Genomic DNA, 22,907 nt, shown 5'->3' with positions numbered 1-22,907 from the left:
TGTGGGATCTTCCCGGACCAGGGCATGAACCTGCGTCCCCTGCATCGGCAGGCATTCTCTCAACCACTGCGCCACCAGGGAAGCCTGACATGTGGATTCTTAACCACTGCACCACCAGGGAAGCCCGACTGAGACATTTTAATGGTCTATCATAGTGAATGTTCTTGTGCACTAACAAAAAAATACATGTATTCTGCTCCATTTGGTTGGAGTATTCTATAACAGTTTACCCTATTTCTGTCTTTCTATTTAAAGTGGATTTCTTGTAGGCAGCATATATTTGGGTCTTGCTTTTTTTACACAATATGACAATCTCTGCCTTTAATTGGGTTGTTCAGACCATTTACATTTTAGGTGGTTATTGAGATTGTTGATTTTCAAACAACACTCTTACTATTCTTCTATCATTTGTTCTTTGCTCTCCTTTCCCCTTTTTCTTTGTTTTGGATTATTTTTTAGGATTCCATTTTTTTTCACTGATAACAATTTATTATAATCCATTGGCAGCACACAGATAGATATTAATGAAACCAGAACTATGTCTACATAGAAGTGGGCAATGATATGTAGCCATTTTATGGGGAACTGTGTGTACTTAATCATCATCACATTTTATTAATTTCTTGATCCCTTGCTTGTGCTGCTCAGTATCTTTCCACAGGGGCTAAATCTCCTTTATGTGATGAGTGATCTCATCTTCATGGTGTTTCTTCAAAGTTGTCAATTGTTCTCTAGTCTGTGCTTGGAGTTATCCTTCCTCTTCAGCCTGTTCTCTCTTTCCAAAGGCCCCAAGGGTCTCCTGGATGGCATCTGCACCAGGATGGAAATTTTCTGACCCTTTGGGGCTGAGACCATTGAGAGTTGAAGCCTAGGGCTTGCATAGTTCTGACGTTCCACATGCCAAGCAGCATCTGCGTCCATATCGCCATGACTGACCTTGTTGTCAGCGCAGCCCCTCTCCAGTCACGCTATGATTTCGTTTTTATGTCCTTTGTTTTGTTTTGTTTCTTGGCGGTTGCTTTAGGGCTTACAGTATACAACTTTAACTTATCGTGTACTTCTTTCATATATTATACTGATTCACGATAGTATAAGAATCTTCCTTCCATTTCTTCTCTCTCAGCCTTTGTGCTATTGTTGTCATACATTTTACTTCTACATATTTTATACACCCCACAATTCATTGTTATAAAATTGTAAAGAGATTTAAAGAATAAGAAAAACAACCTTTCAAATTTACCCACATAGTTACCATTTCTAGTGCTCTTCACTTTCCCTTCCTTGTACAGCTAATGGAATTTGTATTTCTGTACTGCAGGTTTGCTGGTGATAAGTTCTTTCAGATTGTGCATGTTTGAGAAAAGTCTCTATTTTGCCTTTGTTTTGAAAGGTATTTTCACCAGGTATAGAATTCTAGGTTGACAGTTTTTTCCTCAGTACTCTAAAGCTATCACTCCACTGTCTTCAGGATTGTATTGTTATCAAAGAGAATTCTGCTGTAATTCTTATCCTTGTTCATCTGTATAGAATATGGTCTCTTCCCTCTGCTTGTTTTGAAGGTTTTCTCTTTATCACTGATTTTGAACAATTTGATTATGATATTCCTTGGTGTACTTTCCTTCGTGTTTCCTGTGCTTGGCGTTCTCATTTTCATGAAATTTGGAAAAATTTGGCCATTATTTGTTCAAATATTTTCCTTCAGGGACTTCAGTTATATTATGTGACTTGAATTTGTCCCAAAGCTCACTGATGTTCTGTTCACTGTTAAAAATCTTTATGTTCTATGTTTCATTATGAATGGTTTTTATTGGTATTTTTTCAACTATTCCTTCCATACTGTGTAATCTGCTATTAATACCATCCAATGTTTTTTTCCATCTCAGATAGTGTGCTTTTCATTTCTAGAAGTTTGAGCTATGTCTTTGCTTTATCTTTCATGTCTCAAATTAACAAACTCAATCTTTCCTCTATCTCCTTGAACATAAGGAATACAGTTATAATAGCTGTTTTAATATAACTATATACTAATTCTACTATTATGTCATTTTTTGTTAGTTTTCAATTGATTGCTTTTTCTCCTATTTATGGGCCCAATTTTTCTGCTTCTTTGTGTGCCTGGTAATTTTTGATTAGATGCTAGATATTGTGATTTGAACTTTTTTTAATAGAATTTTTTAAAAATTTTATTTATTTTTGGCTGTGTTGGGTCTTCGTTGCTGTGCGGGCTTTCTCTAGCTGTGGCAAGTGGGGGCTGCTCTTCGTTGCGGTGTGTACTCTTCTCATCACGGTGGCTTCTCTTGTTGTGGAGCACAGGCCCTAGGCGTGTGGGCTTCAGTAGGTGTGGCTTGCAGGCTCTAGCGCACAGGCTCAGTGGTTGTGGCACATGGGCTTAGTTGCTCCTCGGTATGTGGGATCTTCCTGGACTAGGGCTTGAACCTGTTTCCCCTGCATTGGCAGGTGATTCTTAACCACTGTGCCACCAGGGAAATCCCTTTTTATTTTTTTTTGTAGCCATGCTGTGTGGCATGTGGAACCTTATTTCCCTGACCAGGGATCGAACCCATGCTCCTTGTAGTGGAAGCATGGAGTCTTAACCACCGGACCACCAGGGAATTCCCTGATTTTAGCTTTTTGGGTACAGATATTTTTGTTTTCCTATACAAATTCTTGAGCTTTGTTCTGGGATGCAGTCATTTGCAAATAGTTTGACCCTTTTTAGTTTTTCTTTTAAACTATTTTTTTAAGGTGGGAGCAGAGCTGCACTTAGGCTAATTTTGGCCCACGATAGAGACAAAGCCTTCCGAATGAATACTCTATCCCGTGTTCTGTGAATTATGAGAACTGTCATTCTGGTTAGTGAGAATGAAAACTACACATAGTCCCAGGAGAGCTCTGAGTATTGTTCCCTCTAATCCTTTCAGGTGGCTCTCATTGGCTTTTGGGCATTTCCTCACATGCATATGTTGATTAGGACTTAGTTGAAGACCCCAGAGGAATCCTTTGAGGATCTCAGGACCTCTCTCTCATTGCATCTCCCTTGTCTACAATACTCTTCTCTTCCAACTCTCAGCTTTATCTCCTGTACTTAGGGAGATTGCCAGGCCTACCTTGGTTCCCCTTTCACTGCTGGGTCAATCATAGGACTCACTTCATTTGTTTTCCATCTCTATCCTTTGTTGCCTGATGTCCAATCTCTTGAAAATTGTTGTTTAATATATTCTGCTCAGTGTTTAGTTGTTTTAGATGGGAGAACAAATCCAGTCCCTATTATTCCATCTTGGTCAGAAGCAGAATTCTCTAAAATTTTAAAAAACATATCTTTTGATTCCCTACTCTAATCTTTGTATTTATGATGCATTTATAATTGTGTATACTGCATTATTGAATATTTTCCTGACAAGAGAGAAATTTTGTTTTGACTAGCATTGATGAGAAATTAATTGCCCACTTATAGTTTTACATATCTAATAATTGGAAGAATCTTCTAGAGACCAGCTTCTGGCTTCATACATTTAAAACATTGTTTGTCCTCCATTTCCCATTTTACTTTTAGGGCCAGGTTCTATAAGGTATATTTATATCAATACAACCTTTGGTGCTTCTCCTTCACATTATTATGCAAGGTGAGGCAGCACAACGCTCGATAGGACCACTCCTGGAAGGCATTTCTACACTGGGATGGCTAGTAAAAACTCAACTATACACGAAAGTGACTGCAAACCACATAAGTATATTTTACTCAAAAAATAACCCCTTATTCAATTTACCTTTAGCTAAATTCCCAAAATGCTGTGGCCACCACTCCAAGGTCACCCAACATGGGGGAAAGTGTGATATAGATGCCACCGTGAAAAGAGACAGCCGTCTTAACTGACTACAGTTAAAATACTTACTTTTGCAAATTTTATAAAAACATATGACCATATGAACACATTGCTTGGGCCCTTCATGTTTGGAAGGGGCTGTGCCAATCATGGTCCTTGAAGCTTAACTTCATGGTAAATCTGCCTCTGCTCATGATGCCTCTTTGGTTCAGGCTCCCAGTGATCCACCAAATAGAGTCCAAATTCTTCTCCTGGGCAGACTGGGTCCTTTTCTGAACCCATTTACTTCTCCAGATCCACACTCCCACCCAGACTTCTCACTATGCTGGTTGGCAACTCGGTGCATTGCATACATTTTTCTCATTACCTGGAATACCCTTCATTGCCTTCTTTTCCTGGGAGCATCTACCCCTCCTTCGAGAGCAGGTTGAGTGTCATTTCCTCTGTGAGACCATTCCTGACTCCACTGGGGATTGTGTCACCACAGCTTATTCCTATTTTTATCTTTTTGATTTTTCACTCTTTTCAGAAGCAGAGGAAAGCTTCATTGTTTGATCAAAGAATGGAGAGGTGTGAGTTAGTGCTCCTGAGTACAAGATCTCCCTGAAAGGCCTTCAGCGGGGCTGTTTTATAAGGATCTTGCCAGAGGCAGGAGGATGGAATTCTGGCCAGTCTGGCACGCTGCCCCTGGCACTCACTCCAGATCACAGTGCCAGGTGTGTGTCCCTGCACACAGCCTGCCGCCGCCATCTTGAATCATAGTGTGTGCGGGGCATCTCTGCACACGACCTGCCGAGCTGAAGTGTCGGGCACAGCCATTTTGCTGAAGTGCTGGGGGACAAGGCCTCTGCACTTGGCACCCTATGAGCAAGTGAAACTGGTGTCAGGACTTACTGAAGCTTGGGTTCTTTATGTCTCATGAAGAAGGAATTCGGTGAGAGGTAAGAAGTAGATTTACTAAGGGGACACACACTCCATAGAGTGTAGGCCATCTCAGAAGGCAAGAGGCCCTGGGAGATACACATTCCATAGAATGTGGTCTGTCTCAAAAGGCTTGAGAGCGGCCTCCTATTTTTATTATAGTACGCATAATACCGTGTTTCGCATTGTCTCTCCCACCAGCATTTAAAGCCCCTAAGGCCCTGTAACTTATTTATTTCTCTATCCCGGTGCCTAAGTCAGTGAGTTGCACCTAGTAGGAGCTAATGTATGCATGTTTGAACGAATGAAATCTCTTTGTTTTCCTCCCACAGAGTGCTGGCTCTTGCTCACTTATTTGTCTTCTTAAGGTTTTTGTTTGTTTCAGCATAAACAGTATAGGAGGAGCAAGACATTTTTGAAGCATACTTAAATGAACGAATGAATATATAAATAAATGTTGATAGAGTCATCCTGACCACTGTGTGACAAATAGTTATGGATCACCTACTATTAGGAGCTACATAATACTAGTAGCTGCCGCTTTCTGAGTGCTTACTTATGCCCTAACTAGTTTGGAGTCTTAGATTTGCTCAGTTAAGGGTCACAATACTATGAAGCGGTTTCTGGTATGCTCTGCCCTTCTACTAGTTTGGGCTTCCATCCGTGCCTAAGGCAGGGACTGTGGCTGAGCTCCCCACTAGGCCATCAGGGAGGTGGCAGAGCGCGGATGTGGGGAGGGGACGCACCCCGCCCGCGCCAGCCGGTCTGAAGCGGGTCCATTCCAGACCGCTGACCCGTCCTTTTCTAAGGAGGTGGGTGTGCGGCCACACCTCGGTGTAGAGAGAATCTTAGCGACTGAAACACCAGGGGGCGCTAGCAATTCAGCTTTCCGATGAAGGGCGGGGCTGCCCGTGGCAACCTCTCAGCTTCCCCTCCGGACTCTCAGCCCTGGAGCCGCCCTTTCGCCCGCTGCTTCTTTTCACAAAGGCTGCACATCTGCAGACTACTCACCCTGTCCTACGTACTTGCCTGCTTTATCTCATTTAATTCTCACAAAACCCTAAGAGGAAGGTTCTCATATCTTCATTACATTGATGCTGAAATGAAGGCTAGCGAGGTTAATTGACTTGCTCAAGGTTACACAGAGGATGGCAGAGCCCTTGTTCTGAACTTTTCTTGCTCCTCCTACTTTTGCATCCCCACGTCCTACATACATAGATTATACACATACCCCTATCAACGCAAACCACGATCCTTCTCCCTTCTGTTTATTTAAATCCGATGTCTCTAGACCCACAGATTTCCCTGCTCTACTGAACTTCATAGGCACTTGGGGCCTCATCACCCACTTGGGGCACCTGCTGCCCAGCACTGCCCTGAGATGTCACATCTGCAAGGCTTGTTCCCCCATCAGTGTGTAAATTCCAGTCTTTAGCATGAGGCTTCACACAGAGTCAGTGCTTAATAAACATAACCTGAATACGTGACAGGCAGGCACAGCAAATGTGTGTGTGTGTATGTGTGTCCTTCTCAGTACAGCTCAGGGTCTGCAAAGAGACAGCAACAACAAACACCAGTTGAAAATATGTGAATGAGGATTTAATAGTTTAACACGACTGTTTTGCTCTACCTCCTTTATGTTTGTATCCAGCTGGGACTGAAAACTCCCAGAAGGTAAGGATGAGGAACGTTGGCAGGCACGCGCGCGCGCGCGCGCGCGTGTGTGTGTGTAGGGGGGATACTGGCAGGGAGCAGAGCTTTCCCATGGTGAGAATAAGGCTCACATAGAGTATGTGTGTGTGTGTGTGTGTGTGTGTGAGAGAGAGATGCCAAGATCTGAGTTAGAGCAGAAGGAAAATGAGCCCTGAATAGGAGCCTTGTGTGTGGCCCTGTGGTGCTGACTCACCAAGACTCAGGAGAGAAAAACACACTAGGGATGAAGAAGGGCCCTGTATGTTGTGGCCACCACCGTACCACCCTGAGGACACCCTGTCTGCTCTGAGGCCCAAATGGTCTTGAAAGGCTTTGATTTGGGTTAGGTGGGCTGGGAGTGGGGAGTGGGCACTACAGAGAACAGAGATGGGTAAGTCTTTTGAGAATGCAAAAGACCCTTCCTGGGAGAGCTATGGGTTTGCGTTCAGGTGGAAAAGGAGAAGCATGATGAGGGGGTGTCTCTCCCCATGTATTCAGTCGCCCTCTCCTACACAGGCAGGTGTGGCAGGTCAGATTCACAAGCGGGGAGGGATAGATGCTCATGGCTTCAGTGGCTTCTTGTCTGCACCTGAGGGACAAGACATGCCTTATGAGTGCTTCCCAGAGCTGATGCTACAGATGGAGGCATGGCCTGGGAGAAGAAGCTCCACAATCCTCCCCACTCCCAGCCTCACCTCAGCTGTCAAACTGGTTGAGAGACAGGAGGACAGGATTTTTGTGGCAACCAGGATGGCAAGCAGCCCTAGGCCAGAAGGCAGAGGACAAAGCCCAGGTGAACAGGATCAATGGTCAGACATTGTAGAGCAACAGGTGAGAGGAGGAAGGAGTGCCCGAGGGAGCAACTAGGGCTGGGCTAGGAATTCTGATCCCAGGTCTGCTAGGGAAGGAGTGGGTAGCTGAAGCAGAAAGAGGGAGCCAGACTGACTTTTCAACCCAGGCCTCGTTCTCCTCATCTGTAGTACGAGGGAGCTAGAATCAAGGGTCTCTAAGCTTCCTTCTCGCTCTAACATTTGATGACTCCATGTGTGTAGGCGATCATCCCCCTTTCTCCCTACCAAAGCCCCCACTCCTTCAGTGTCCTCGCTCAAAGTCTCCAAAGAAAGCTAGTGAACCAGTGGATTCATACTTAGGTGTATGACTGACCATAAGCTAATATTCTGAACTCCCCAAATGTATTACATAGTTTTCACTATAGTATGGCCACTGGAAGGAGAGTGGACTTGAAGGCCAAATGGGTGAAGGTTTGAATCCCAGCTGTGCCGCTGAGTCTCAGCCCTGCTCTGCTGTAGGACCTTGAACAATGTACTGTGCCTCAGTAGGTATTCATTACTTTATGGGTCAAGCAGGGATAACCTGCCTCTTTTAGTAGTTGAGTTGATTAAATGAAGTAACATATGTAATATACCTGATTGAGAGCTTGGCACCAAATAAAATACTCAGAAAATGTGTCCACCCACCTTTAGAGGACTTAACCATGGCTAGAGAGAACAGAGTCTGAGAGATTAAGGTGCAAGAGGCTTACCAGAGAGAACCCTTGGGATCCACAGGAAGAGAGGGGAGGGGAGGAAAATGAAGGGGCAGGAAAGTTGAGCTGCAACACAGTCTCAGTGGAGGGTTCAGCCAACCCTACAGGGGGTTTTGAAGCTGAGATGTCCCTTCAGAGCTCCCTTGATTTGGGACAAGGAGGCCAGGTCTTTATATTCCATATCAAACAATCTTTAGATATGAACTGCCCATGGATGGAGATGTGACCTTGGTCAAATTGCTTTCTTTCAGTTAAGGCAATTCCTATAAGGGGCTTATAGCCAAGGGCTGTTTCCTGTCAGCATTTTCTGCAGCTAGGAAAATAAATCTTTCATTCCTGAAGGGAGACCTGAGTGTCTGCCATGTTGAATTAGTGAGCAGGACTCTTGTTGGGGATAAGGCCTGTTGCAACACTTCCCAGTAATTTCTCCAAGCCAACCATTTCACAGTGGTGTGCAGAGCCACGAGACCTTCCCTGTGCCCCTCCAGTCTAACAGCAGCACAAGTAGTCACACCATTGGGAGAAAAGGAAAAGTTGCTTTCACATCCCTCCAAGGGAATCACTTGTAGGTGTCCCAGAAGTACCCATTGGATTCTTCTCGAAGCTCATCTTTTCCCTTTTGCTTATAGAGATTTAGAAGGTAGGAGGGGGATATTTATGTGTAACGCAGCAAGGTCCTTTCTCAACTTGCCTTTTGCCTGTTCCTAGGTCTTCCCTACAAGTTATTTGAGAATGTTTTGCAGAGTGCTGTGGCCTGGGAGGTCCTTCTTATACCAGCCCAAGCCCTTGCAGAGAGCACACCACATTGCTGTCTCCCTGAAACAGGACTCAGCTCTTGGGGCCCTCTTGTGCCTCTCTCTGACCTCATCCTAAGACCAAGACAAGCCAACTGAAACAATGCAAACACAGGGAGACAGTGCAGAACTCCAGGTAAGTAATGCTTTGGTGAGAGAAAAGACATTTGCTTCTTTTCTAGTTAACTTTTTCCTGCCCACAAAGATCTGTTTTTGCTAGGACCGCCTTTAATGACCCTATATGGCATTTAAACCCCACTTGCATTATTCAGTTGTCTCTGGTAACTTTTTGTATTGTTGTGCAACCCGCAACCAGAGCGTGAGTACCTTGAGGTTTTCTACGGTAGCTACTTTGGTTTCTGTCTCATCTTAAATATCGAAGAAACATGAGTTGCTTGAGGGGAATTAAGACGTTGTTTTTGTTCCATTTACTTGACCTGATAAAGGTCTCTAGGTTAGGGTGGTGGAGGAGTAGCATGGTGTCCTGCAAGGTTTAAACCTGCCTCATGCTAAGAAGCAGCCCAGACACTTAACCTTGAGCTCCACCTTGGTCTACTCATCAGAATCTCCAGGGGGAAGGGTCTGGAACTGGCGTTAAGAGTGACTCAGGAGATTCTCATTTGGGAAACAGGTAGTGGAAAGAGCAAAGTACTGGGTTTTCAATTCAGGCCCTGTCACTTACTAAGGTCTCTAGTACAAATCTCTGGTCTTCAACTACCTCATGTGCACACTGGGGATGATAACACCTCACAGCACCCTTGGGCAAATTAGTAAGGGAATATGTGTGTGGAATCATTAACATGGTGCTTAGAATCCAAGTAGGCACTTGACTCCGAGTATCATTGACATTCTAGCAAAACAGATTCCAGAGCTCAAGACATCTCCTTAGGTTAGAGGCAAGTAAGTTCTTGTGAAAGAACAGGTATGGGCTATGAGGCACTATTTCTCAAAATGTGATCCTCAGATCACCTGCATCACCTGGCCCCTAGGCCCAATCCCCAGGAATCCTTATTGTTAGCAGGATTCCCTTAAGCACAATAAAGTTTGAGAATCACTACCCCAGTCTCCTTTCTCCTTCTTTACTTGCACCAATGAACTGGCCACTGATATGTGAGCATATGGGTGGACAGGCTCTCAAGTTTTCTCAACTAGTTTTACAGCAATTAAATTAAAATTACTCCTGTGGAACAAACAATGCTCATTGCCTACCTCTGACACATTATGAAAACACAAACTATTTTGAAGCAGCATTTCTCAAAAGACATTTGAAGTTGTTTCAAGGGCTAAGCATCAGAAGCGCTCTTTATAAATTACACACAAACACACACACACACACACACACACAAATCGACAAGGCAGCATTGCTGAAGTGAGGCTGTTATGAAAAAATGGATATACCCTGTGTTTGTTGTAATGATCATTAATTGGCTTAAATGCTGGGAACTTAGATATGTAAACATCCACACTGTTTGAACATCTTTTGTACATCAAAGGATTTTCAAGTGCTTTTGTCTGGCTACACTAGCATTTGCTAACGGTGTAGCGGCAACAGCACTGGACTAGGAGACGAGAGATGCATTAGTCATTTGTAAAATGAGAGGGCTGGAAAAGATGAGGCATTCTTTTTTTTTTTTGCGGTACGCGGGCCTCTCACTGCCGTGGCCTCTCCCGTTGCGCAGCACAGGCTCCGGACGCGCAGGCTCAGCGGCCATGGCTCACGGGCCCAGCCGCTCCGCGGCATGTGGGATCTTCCTGGACCGGGGCATGAACCCGTGTCCCCTGCATCAGCAAGCGGACTCTCAACCACTGCGCCACCAGGGAAGCCCAAGATCAGGCATTTTTAGAGTACATGACTCATGGATGGCTTCAGGGTCTCTGGATACCGTGAAGCCATCAACCAAATTTTGCACATAAGCATATACATTTTTCTGGGGATAGGTCTAGTCTAGCTATTTTTAGATTCTCAAAAGGTCCAGAATCCCCAGATGGTTTAAAAATTACAGACTGGATTATTGTGAAGACTTCTCCCAGCTCTAAGATTCTAAGGAAAACAAATGTCCCAGCTCCTTTTGGGGTCTAACCTGGATGGGTCACTGGCTTTGTTTTTTTAAAGCCAGGAGTGAGTGCTCCCTCTTCACCAATCTGCTCCTTCCCCAACAAAATCGGCCCTGTTGTGCAACATTCTTCATTTCGTACAAACAAGACTATTTTTTTGCCCAGACAGTAGGATTTAACTTGTTTTAATGAAGTCTGCTATAAAAACAGGTGAAGACTTCTGCATGGTACATTTGGCTTTACACATGTTAAGGACTAGTTAATGCTTGTGCTATGCACTGCACAGCATTATCATCTGTTGACCAGTAACATAGCTTTTGCAACATGGGTTAAGACCAAAATTGTGAATCACAGAACTTTTACTTAGCACACACACAATCTACAGCAAACTTAAATACTAATCTATAATACCTAACTGGATTATTGGATCCATTGCAGTATTGTGCTTATTTATCTCAGAAGATAGGCAACTAGCAAAAATACACATTTCTTTTGCATTTCCCCACCCCCATATTACACTGTAAAAGAAATACATTATTCAGTGCACTTCCTAAGAAATAAACTTCCTTATAGTATCTCTCTCTATATATATCTATGCCAAAACAAAAGAAGAGCACAATGCAATTTGTAAGATTACCATTTAAAGCAAGAGGTAATAACACTCTGGGAGTATAGCCCCCTCTTCTGCTTAGAAAGTTCAGCTATTTTATCATCCAGTTCATATGACTATGCACGGGAATAAAATTTAATGCATGATTGCTCTGGGAAGTTTAAGATAACCCCTTTATCATTTGGTAGACATGATGGGGCATTAATAGTATTTTAATTTTTTGATGTATTGTCTTTAGTCAAACCATAAGCTGTGCAGACACCAATATACTCCATAGTGATTTATCTTGATTTCCATCAGTTGCTTTTCCCCCATCAACTCATGTTGGATTAAGAGGAAATAGATTTAAATTATAGCAGGTCAGTGGCTGCTGGATAGATGTTGGCTAGAAAAATGTATGTGAGGACACCAAGGCCTCTTCATCCTTGTGGACACAAAACCATGTACCCACCATGTCTGAGCTGGGCTGCAGACAGTCCTGTTTGGAAGAGGAGAATAGTCATTATACTCTGCGGAGTTTGTTGGCTGTGCTAGCCAACAGGTTGGAAAGTCTGGAGGCTTCTGTCCTCACAAACTTGCTGTGACGGAAATGACCGAAGTTTCTAGAATGAAAGAGGCTGCAGCTTGGCAGCTTGCGGGCTAAATCCAGCTGCAGAAGTGTGTAACTAGCAGTATTTAAATATTTTTGGATCAGTTCTTGATATTTAAAAATGAGAATGTTTCTCATGAAAATTTGGATTTCATAAAAATTTTAGGAGCTGGTAACCCGGGTCTAGCATTCCTGCATGGCAACAAGCAGCTGAAACTGAACAGGGGGTGCCCTTTGTAACGGTGCTTGGGCACTTCAGTTTGCTACAGCTCCCACTGCTCCCAGCTGTCATACATCACTTGAGTGACCGACCTGTTTCACTCATTTATATGACCAGTTGAGTTTTGTGACACTGGGTTCGTCTGGCCTTGTCTTCTTATGATGCTAAAGACCTGATTTCATTTGAAATTTTCCCCTCCTGGTGGACAAGAGTCCTCCTGTGATTGACTGGGTCCCAGCTATATCTAGTTGCTTTGGTAGGTAATCTTAACATGCATTTCTACTCGTCCTTTATGCTATATTGCAAACTCCAAAGATATAATCACACTATTATTTATGTGTTTAAGTGTGTGTATGTTAAACACGTAAAAGGGGTGTTTCTCTATACAGATATATGTATACTTCCATTTAGGCAAAAGTTAATTTGGTTCCACAGATAGACACAGAATGCTGGCAGCTTGGAGAAACGTGTAACAATTTGCTAAAACCTGTATAATTCTGACTTATAATATTACAAAGACAGTGAACTTTAAGTTATTGCTTTTTCATTACAGAATAAAGATCTCATTCTGTTTCAAAACTTTTATACAGAATGAGTAACCATTTCCTATTCAAGTAACAGCAATCGGAATCAGAAGTTCCTTACACAACAGTAGACGCCTGTAGATATTTTTGAAGGAGATGTGATTTCACTGTATTCAAAAACTTACGCAGGAAACTGGGAGCGATGTAATCTTTCAAAAGTACAAGAAAATCAGCACCCCAACTGCTTAATGTTCAGGAGGGTTTCTCAATGGCTCTATAAAGCTCAGCTTTGTGGCGAGTTCACACCCACCTTTAGGATTCCCATTCTACTTATGCAGCCTTGTTTCTGAACACAAAGCTTGTATTAAAAAACAGTAAAAGAGGATTAAAAGCAGTGTTGGTTTTTAACATTCAGAATTCACAGAGGATCTCATTTTTTGCAGTTAGACGATCCATTTTGTGTTACTGCTGCAGAATCACATTCATATGGCAGTCTAATTTCAGGCACTTTTAAAACATGTTCATCTGGAATAAAAAGTCTGCATGAGCCACTTCCACATAATTCAAAATGAGTGTTGAGTGATTCTAGTCCCCAGATAGACAGGAAATCACCACCTGGTACTCAATTAGCTTTCTCCATCATAACACGATGGTGACTGCAAAGCTTAGACATCTTTGAGGTGCCCTTCTAGCTTTAGCACAAAGATGTGAATCATAAAAACCTAAACTACTTAGTTTCTACCTAAAAAATACAAAAAGGTGAAATACACTAAATGTATTATACAGATAGTTTTAGCTACTATCAAAATAAATAACATGATCTGACTCAATGGTTTGACTCTGAGCTCTTGGATGAAATCTGATGGAATGTCAAATGTGGAGACTCCCTCCTAGGGACTAGCTACTGGTAGGCAAAAGTATCTCAACGTCCTTGCCATTGGCTACAACAGCATTAGAAGAGCAGCTGCTGGCAAGGTCTTCTGTGGTGGTCAAAGAGGATGCCTGGGGATGAGGTTTGGTCAGTGGAGTGGCAGCAGATGGAGAAGGAGTGAGGCCAGGTTTCTTGGGTGGAATGGGCGGAGGGTTTCCTCTCTCAGCTCTGGGGATGGTAGGGGACTTGATCCCTGGAGACAGGGGGCTCAGAGGACCAGACACTTTCCCTGGAGTAGGTGAATGGCTGGTGTCACCTCTTGGGCTGGCAGTGTTGGCCAGATTTCGATAGTCTGTGCCAAAGGGAGAGCTGTTGGGAGACACGGGCTTGATTGGTCCTTGCTGGCTAGTGAATCTGGAGAGCACCTGGGTGACTGTGTTTCGGGCCAGCTGCTTGGCGGCAGAGTTGTCTATGAGGGTTGGGGACAGATCCCTGGATGGAGGGCTCTGTAGACCACTAGCTTGTTGGTCCTGATCTGCTTGGGACTGAAATTTGTGCCGAGCTGCATGGAACCGCTGGTTGACCCCTACTTGGTAGGATGACTGGTAGCCAGGGCTGCTAGCTGATGACCCCAATAAGCGCTTAGTTAGCACTGGTGAAGAGCAAGGAGAGGATGTGAGAGAGGAAGAGGCAGTGCTGCTGGGAGACAGTGAGCTCCCACCGGAAGGGAGGTGACCAGGCGCTGAGACTGGAGTCTCTATTCCCACAGGACACCCACCATTCTCTACTGCTTTCTCTTGGGCCAATCCCACAGGCTTCTCTTGTGGAGGCGCTTGGTTTTCTACACTGCTGCCTGTAATCAGCTCCTTGGTAGTTTGCATTTCTGGGTCAAAATGTCCATTGGTTTTTGCATAAGAGTAAGCAGGAGTGGTGGGACCAGGCAGCCCTGTGGCTGTTACCTTGGCTGTGCTGCTCCCATGGGTTCTTTCTGCCTGAAAACTCTCCGTTTGGCAAAATACGGACACTAGAATGGGTGGCTCAGTTGCCGTGCCTTTAGACAGGGTTACTGGTTTCTTCACTTGCTCGCTAGGGCTACTTTGCTGGTGCAAAGCCTCTAGGTCCTTCACTATCTTCTTCAAACTCTCCATCTCTTCTTTCAGAGTTCTGGTCCGGTTCTCTTCTCGGTTCAGCTTTGCTCTCAGTTGTTCCCTTTCAATGTCAAACTCAGACAACTGTTTCTCCACCTGGGCCTCCGTCTGCAAGCCCCGCTTCCTCTCAGCAGCGAGCTCTTCCTCCAGCTTGCTCACCCGGCTCTTCTCCTTCTCTAGTTTCAGGCTCAGCTCTCCTGCCTTCTGGCCCTCCTCGGCGGCCTTGTTGGTGGCCTTCTTGCACTCGCGCACCAGCATGGAGGAGAGCTGCTTGTGGCGGGAGCGCTCCTCTTCCAGCTGACTGGAGAGCTTCTTCTGCTCTTTTTCAAACTTTTTCACTTGGGACTTTTCAAATTCCAACTACAAAAGAATGCCACCACACATCTTGGTTAGAGTAAGGAAACAAAGAGATACTGAAAAACTGTTATCAAGTAGAGTGTATCAAGCTAGCTGTTCTCTGGCACATGGGATTACCATGTATGCCATGTGCTTACCTCAAATATTTAAGTATCATAACACCTAACATAAAAATGTACACACTACGACTTAATCTTTCTTTGATGATTCAGGAGGCACTTCTAGTTCTTATTGTCTCAGAGTTATTAGTGGGAATCTGAATCATCGTGTTTTATGTTATGGAAAGTTCAGGGGATTAAAGCCAATCAAAACAGCAGAAAGCCATATCAACCAGATTTTGTGATGAATGCTGCTGAAAACTTTTAAAGCTTCAGTAATAATTCTTTCTGGTCTTAAAAACAAACAAACGTAAGTAGTTGCATTTGAATCATTCTTTTTATACAAATGCCATCTGCTTTAATCATCATCCCAACCTTATTTAAGGCACAGAGTGAGAGGGAAAGGGTTGAAGGAACCCTTTTAGTCAGTGTTTTTCAAACTCTGAGACATATTCATGGACGGCAAAACCATTTAGTGAGCCGCGATCAGAAATAAAAAAAGACGAAATAGAAGCGAAAATATCAATGTGTATTATAAGCAGTAAGGGTTATGTATGATTTCATGAGATTTTTGTTTCAGGCATATGTATATATGTGTATACATACTGGGTTGTGATGTAAAATGTATTTCTTACTAGGAGTCCTAAGTCAAAAAAAGTTGGAGAGTTCAAAGTTAGTGTTCCCCAAAGTGTGTTCTATGGAACGACAGTCCCATAGTGAATGATCTATGTTAAAAGATTTTATGAAAACATAAATTTGCTAAACACAGAACACCCTATCTTCTTGAAGACTCACAGCGTGCTTCTGCATACTAAAGGGTCTAACAAATTGAAGTTAGAAACCTCTTTAACTTTGTTTAATCCAGTAATTCCCAGACTTATTTGACCACAAAACCCCCCTTTTTTGAGCAACACCAATTTACACCCTGCAGAATAATCTTCAAGAAATGCTACTCTAGGCAAATGCTGCTCTGAGCCCCTCCACCTTAATTACCTGTTGAGTCAGCCGCTCTCTTTCCTTCTCCAGCATATAGGTGACATCATCTCCTTCAGCTGTGTCCTGTGCATGCCTTTGCCTTTCTTCCTCAAGGTCTAGGATTACCTTTAAGGAATTAAAAAAAAATAATAATTTTCAAATATCAAGGAGTCACACTTAGAGTACAATTAAATACTAAGTGTCTTTCTAAGCACCCAAGATCATTCCATAGATAAATAAATAAGTAAATCCCAGTCAGGGCCATCAAGGAGCGCACTGTCTAGAAGGGTGAAAGATATGCAAGCTATGTGCTAGCAAACAATACAGTACATACTTATCCGAGGTAACACGAAGTGGCATGTAAATAGAAGAGGGCAACTCATTAGCTGTAGGGGCTGAGAAGGTTTCAGAGAATTAATAAAAGTTTGGTGGGACTAGGGGACAGTTGTAGGTGATGAAGCAAGGCAGGACCATGGAAAGCTGAAAGCTGAAAGCTGAGGCTCTCCCTTGATGTTCAAATCACTGGAGGTACCAGGGAGTGAAGCCTAAAATTAAACATTTCAAATAGGTGACATCCTAACTGTGCCTTGCTTAATTAATATATGCATTTCATGTACAGTAGATAAGAGGTGAAAGGACTCTCTTAACTTTATCCTGCATATGAAAAGGCTCAATTATTGAGATCTTAAGTGGAGATTTTTCACAAGGCATTTTTTTTTTTTTTGCGGTACGCGGGCCTTTCACTGTTGTGGCCTCTCCCGTTGCGGAGCACAGGCTCCGGATGCGCAGGCTCAGCGGCCATGGCTCACGGGCCCAGCCGCTCCACAGCATGTGGGATCTTCCCAGACCAGGGCACGAACCCGTGTCCCCTGCATCGGCAGGTGGACTCTCAACCACTGCACCACCAGGGAAGCCCCACAAGGCTTTTTAATTAACCTGCCTACCCCATTCCACTTATCCTTGTGCCAAGGGATTAAGCCCAATTTTAAGAATACAAATTTAAAGGGACATTTCCCCACATAATCCTGCCTACAACTGCATAATATTCCAGTGGCTATGGATTTCTTCGTAGCTTCTGCTCATGCTTCAGAGATGCCTTGGCCTAGACCTCCCTAGGCCAGAGCACTGTCATCCCAATGGCCATTTCCTATTGTTTCTCCTCACTAACAACTGTTATTAAAGGAGAGAGAAAACTTTCTGGGACTCCTTTTTAAATACAAAAATGAAAACATTTTGGTGTATTTCCTTCTGGTTAAAAAAAAAAGAAAACTTTTGCAGCTTAATAGAAAGAACAGCTTTTGGCTAAAGGTGGTAGATCATCTCCTCTCCCTTCGGAGAGCTGTCTAAAATGATAGAAATGGGATGAAAAGAATAAAAACCCACAAAGTCAAGAAGAGAGACTCTGGCAGACAAGAAATTTTAACAACATTCTGAAGAAAGAAAGTGGCTGGAGCAGTGGTAACTACTTTGGTATGGGGGAGGACGCTGCTTTGTGCTGCAGGACCCCAAGGACCTATGGAACCTGCAGGTGGCAGACACTGCACCGGAGAGGTGAGATGTAGGAGAGAAGACAAGGGCACTGGCTCCAAGTTTGTATTTTCAGAAGAGTTATTCGTCCCTGCAACCTGATTCCTGTACACAGAATGCTAAGCCAGGCATCTACTGCCCAGGAATACACCAGATGTTTATCCTCTGAAGAAACAGAATGTGACAGGCTCCAGATCTAGTAATAACAGATATGACAGAGAATGAGGGTGAGGAAAGGGTATTATGTTTGTTTTGGGAAGATGGCAGGGGTGGAGAGAAGGGAGGTGGGGTGTAAGATAATGAAATCCACATCTATAATAAAAGAAAGTAAATATGTGTCTAAAATTGATAAAGCAAGAGAGAGCAGTGTATCAGTTAGAAATATGGAAGTTAGCTGCCAAAACAAACAGTTAAAAGAAAAAAGTGGTTGTCTCTAATATTGAGGAGGAGAGAGAATGGGAAGGGGTGGACTAGGGAACCCTATTTTTTGTAATAAGCGGAGTAACCACATAATTGACTGTTCAAACCACTAACATGTCTGAGAGCCAAAGCGGGTATTGTTAACAACTATGCCAAGGCAACAGGCTTAAACTGGAATTCTCTCAGGCAAACTGGGACTATATGCACCCTAATTATAAGCCTCTAGTTTGATGTCTAACAAAGTCAGTGTTCTACTTTGATAAAACACATAAGATCAGATAGGCAGCTGTTTTAAAATATTTAATACTATCTTACATTGAAATACAGTGTTAGGGAATTTTGAATTTTTTAACTCTTCCTCTCCCCAATCACCTATAACCATAAATTATCCCAACACTACACCTTCAAAGGGCATGACAGCCAGCCAGCCCTTCAGTACAACTCAGTTACTTCATGTATGAAATAGAAAACAGGCCTGCCTATCAAACAAGGATGTTGTGAAGATTTTCTTATAATATTATGGAAAAGCCCCCAAATTTAGGCAACTACCTCAAACTCATTGACACCTTTTAAATTGGGGCATAAATGTCTTCAGATTACTTCAGTCTAGTCCAGAGGTTAAACTTTTCTGGGTCTTGGAGATACCTCTGAGAATTCAAGTAAGGATATGGGGAAAAAATTCATTTTCTACAAAATGCATAAACTTTTGGCATTCTGTATATTTTCTGGGGGATCATGGAACATCTGAGACCCATTTGTGGTTAAGAACCCCCACTGTGGCCTTTTGTTTGGACTCTGTGAAGGGAAAGAAAAATCATGGGCAAGACCTAAGCCCTTAAGCACTTTGTCAGATGCATTTTAAGCAGATGGCTCTCTAAAGCAGGTAACCATAAAAGTAAACGAAGGTCCATCAAACTGCAGCTGCTAACCCAATTTTTTCAGAATAAAATGCTTCCTAGTAAATGCACTGATGTCCCCCCTTGTTGATATAAATCTACACCAATAGTTCTTAAAAATGCAGACTCTAGCCAAGCATTTTTTCCAGGCCAAATCTGAGCCATAAATGATAAGTCGTGGAATGAAATCACAAGCACTAGAAGAATTCCAAGGAGATGAGGTAGAGGAAAGCACAGGTTTGCCGAGGAAAGCACAGGTTTGCCTTCCTATCTCAGGGGCTGTAAGACCCAGAGAAAACACACACACACAGACACACAGACACAGACACACACACACACAGACACAGACACACACAGACACACAGACACACACAGACACAGACACACACACACACACACACACACACACACTCTTTCCTAACAGGGTAGAACAGCTTTAAGGTAAACAACCCTAGGGACTGTTTATGGTTTCATGAGAAGTAAAATGCAATGAAACTCAAAACTAGAAATAAATGAAAATAATCTATTGGCTTGTATGTTTATAGTCAGGTAAATTCTCTAATCCTTTCTCTCTCTCTGATATAGCATTCCCCAAATACCTGTTAATCTTTCTATTTATCACTTAAGTAAGCAAATAGGGAACACTCCGTTCAGCTACAAGGCTTGGTCAAGCCCCAGTTTGTTGCCAAAGTTAGGATGACCAAGAGTTGAAAAAACATACCAAGTGTTTTGGAGTGTCATATCAAGAAGAAATGCCATCTGAAATAATGCGTCTGGCACACTGCCTAAATTTAACATTTGGAATAACCTGCATTTTCTATCTCCTGGCTCTTAGGTAAGCTCAGGGGCTTTTTTACACCTGTGAGACTTCCCAGTTAAGTTACTGTGAGAGCTGGCAGCTGACAAGAAAGTGTCAGGCATTTCAGGAGTTTACAGGCGCATGTCAGCGGTGAACCCACCTTGCGGTGCCTGCTCTCAGCGGCAGCCAGCTGCGATAGCATGCGCTCCTGCATGTTCTTGCACTGCTTCATCACCACCTTAAGAATCGAGAGCGGGTTTGTGCAGACTGGCTGCTTCTCGCCATCGTTCTTCTCCTTCAGTGTTTCAAAGTCTCTCTGGAGTGCCATTAAAGGATCACTGATGTTATATTTTCCATAGCGTTCTTCAATGAAAGTATCTCTGTGTTGGGCCTGGGAAAGAAAGGAAAATAAGCATTTTGCTTTCAAACACTGCTGAGCAGGGGATCTGCTAGTAGTTAGACATCAAAGGTAGTGGTGTGAGTATGAAGTAACCTTTTGACTACAAATCAGACAGGGTCATCTAAGTATAGAAACAACATCAGAAGAGGGGCATAGCATATTAATGGGAACAAATACTTATGTAAAGCTAAGTACCAGTCAGACATTGATCTAAGTGTTTAGGTTCAGGTTATTTAAATTTTACAACCCTATAGGTAGTGCTATCATCTCCATTTTGCAGATGAGAAAATTACCACGGAGAGGTCAAGTGACTTGTTTCAGGTTACTCATCTAGCAAGCTGTCAGAATTGGGATTTAAACCCAGGCAGCCTGGCTCTAGAGTCTCTGACCTTAACCACCACACTTACTGCCTCAGCTTATGAATGCTTCTATTACCAACAGGTATATCTTATCTTTTCTGTGTTATGGCATTTACATTTTTAAAATACGGTAAGCATAATACCTTTAAGAGTTTATATGTTTAGAGACCTAACCAGCTGGCTGTAGACAGGTAAAGGACGCTAAAGATATTTTTACATTATAATCGAGGACTGTTTCTGATTTGTCCGCATAGAACTTCACTCAATTTTTGGCCGGTCAAGAGGGTGGTGGAGGCACTCACCACTAGAGGTGCAGACAAAGTCCTTCTACCTGCTGCCAAATTCCACTCCCCTCTTCTAACCTCTGTTCAGCTGTCTTCCATCCTCCTTTCTGTCCCCTTCAGGGCTTGGTGAGCTTTGGGGATGAAAGGGAACTTGAGCAGGGAATGTGGGCTGGTGCTTGGAGTCTGGCCTACGGCTTTGGGCCTGGGCGCCAAGTCAGGTCGAATGATCAGGAAGGGAGTGAAAGGAGATTCTTAGGCTTCCCTCTTATATCTGCTAGGAAAGACTTGAAGTACTATTTCATATAAGCATCATATATTACGGGCAGGTGAACAGAGTGAAATTAACAATTACTTTACTAAACAGACATTTAAATGTTTCCTGAGACATTTTACAAAAAAAAAAAATGAAGTGTTAATAGAGGGTTGAGGAAACTTTCTCAAAAATCATAGCAAAGTACTATATAATTTAAGCTTTCAAACGAAATCTAGTTACGAAAACTACTGTTATTTCTCAATTTTTAAAAATTATTTCATCAGGAGCTACCACCACCCACAAATGGGAACCCATTTGAAAAGAAAAATACACAATTCAGTGACCATGCTTAAAAAACAAAAACCCTCAAGAAAATAAAGCAAACATGGGGTTTCTCTGACATGTTTCAGTGCTGAAAATTTGATGCCTCCTTCTTCATTAGAGACTGTCCAAGTTCAAGACTCAGGAATCAGCCTTGTGTTACAAATTTGTGTTGACAAATTTGTGTTGGTATCAGTTGGCAGATGTTCAAAGCAGAGTTAGAAGCCCTGGTGGTTTTACTTCTGGCTGGACTACAACTGTCTTAAGTGATGACATTATTGGAGTATTTGGATAACATTTGTACACTAAATATTTGAAGAGTGAAATTCGTTTGTTCCTTTAAGTTACTGATAACCATCCTCCTAACCTTATTACAAGTGTGCGTGTGTGTGTGGGTGTGCACATGTGAGCATGTGAATTGAAGGGGGGAGGGATTTGAAAGACAGAATCCTATTTTTTTTTTAGGTCCAAATTAAAAGGAGATTTTCAAAATAATCTTGTCTATTTAGGATAGAGGAAGACAAGACCAATTCCAAAATTGGCTATTTTTATTACTGTTTTTTAAGAATCATGGCAAGAATAGACAAAAAAGCTAATTTTTAGTTACATATTTAAGAGCATTAATGTCAAAGAACATGGGACTCATCAATGTTTTCTTTTCATTAAGAACATCTCTTTCTTTAAGTTCAGGTATAAAAACACAAGACTGATAACCCAGGATTCACTGAAAGTATCTATCTGTAGCTATTAATGTCCTAAGGCAAATCCGCGTTTAGAAAAACACAGACAAAGGAAGCAAGAGAAAAAAAAAACTCTTTAAGAAGTTGAAATTCCACTTTTCTGTCACATCTTTTATTCATGATTACTGTTTCTGTATGATTAGCTATGGAAAAGAAACAATTATTGGTACTAAAAGTGGTTTAGTAGGGCAAAAAGGAAAAAGTGAACCTGAGTACTTTTATGACCTTTTCCTTTTCAGAACACCATGGAGAAAGTGGGATGGGAGAGCAGAGCTGGGAGTACAATTCATGATCTTGATGATGCTAAGAAGCTGCATCTGCTAAGAAGCTCTCTCTCTTAACTAATCCTTAAAAATATGACTTTTTAAAACCCACACTGTTATTATCCTGTAGAATTAATAAGCATCACAGAGTTACAAGTAATGGATGAGGAGCTTCTTTGGTGAGGTCTCAGACTTCTCTGAGAATAGTTGTTAAGCTGTCTGTTTTCTCTTGAAGTATTTCACAGTAATTCTATAATCACTTGCATAGTAATTACAAGTTATACAAAATTGGTAGCTTCACACATAAATGATAAGAATCTGTGGAATAATCTAAAAAAGGCTCCTTGTAACAAAACAATTATTTTAAGTACATTCTAATATGGGACCCGAACATGGGAAAAGTGAGTTCTGTATTTATTAC

At 42.5% G+C, this 22,907-nt stretch overlaps 1 protein-coding gene across 2 annotated transcripts in view; it reads right to left on the bottom strand.

Annotated features, from left to right (window-relative positions):
- Positions 1 to 11,011: 11,011 nt before the first annotated feature.
- The window catches only part of CTTNBP2NL (CTTNBP2 N-terminal like), a 67,094-nt gene continuing 55,198 nt past the window's right edge, over positions 11,012 to 22,907 (bottom strand). For both annotated transcript variants that reach the window (XM_060090261.1, XM_060090260.1), the window contains 3 exons: positions 20,027 to 20,257; positions 16,243 to 16,350; positions 11,012 to 15,154 (listed from right to left, as the gene is read on the bottom strand). In XM_060090261.1, coding sequence (XP_059946244.1) covers positions 13,673 to 15,154; positions 16,243 to 16,350; positions 20,027 to 20,257 — 1,821 coding nt within the window. In that variant the 3' untranslated portion in view covers positions 11,012 to 13,672. The remainder of the gene's footprint in view (positions 15,155 to 16,242; positions 16,351 to 20,026; positions 20,258 to 22,907) is intronic.

The sequence above is a fragment of the Mesoplodon densirostris genome, chromosome 2 (assembly GCF_025265405.1).
Source record: "Mesoplodon densirostris isolate mMesDen1 chromosome 2, mMesDen1 primary haplotype, whole genome shotgun sequence".
Taxonomy (NCBI): domain Eukaryota; kingdom Metazoa; phylum Chordata; class Mammalia; order Artiodactyla; family Ziphiidae; genus Mesoplodon; species Mesoplodon densirostris.
Note: the sequence above shows the minus strand (reverse complement) of the source record. Positions and strands in the feature narration are given on the sequence as shown.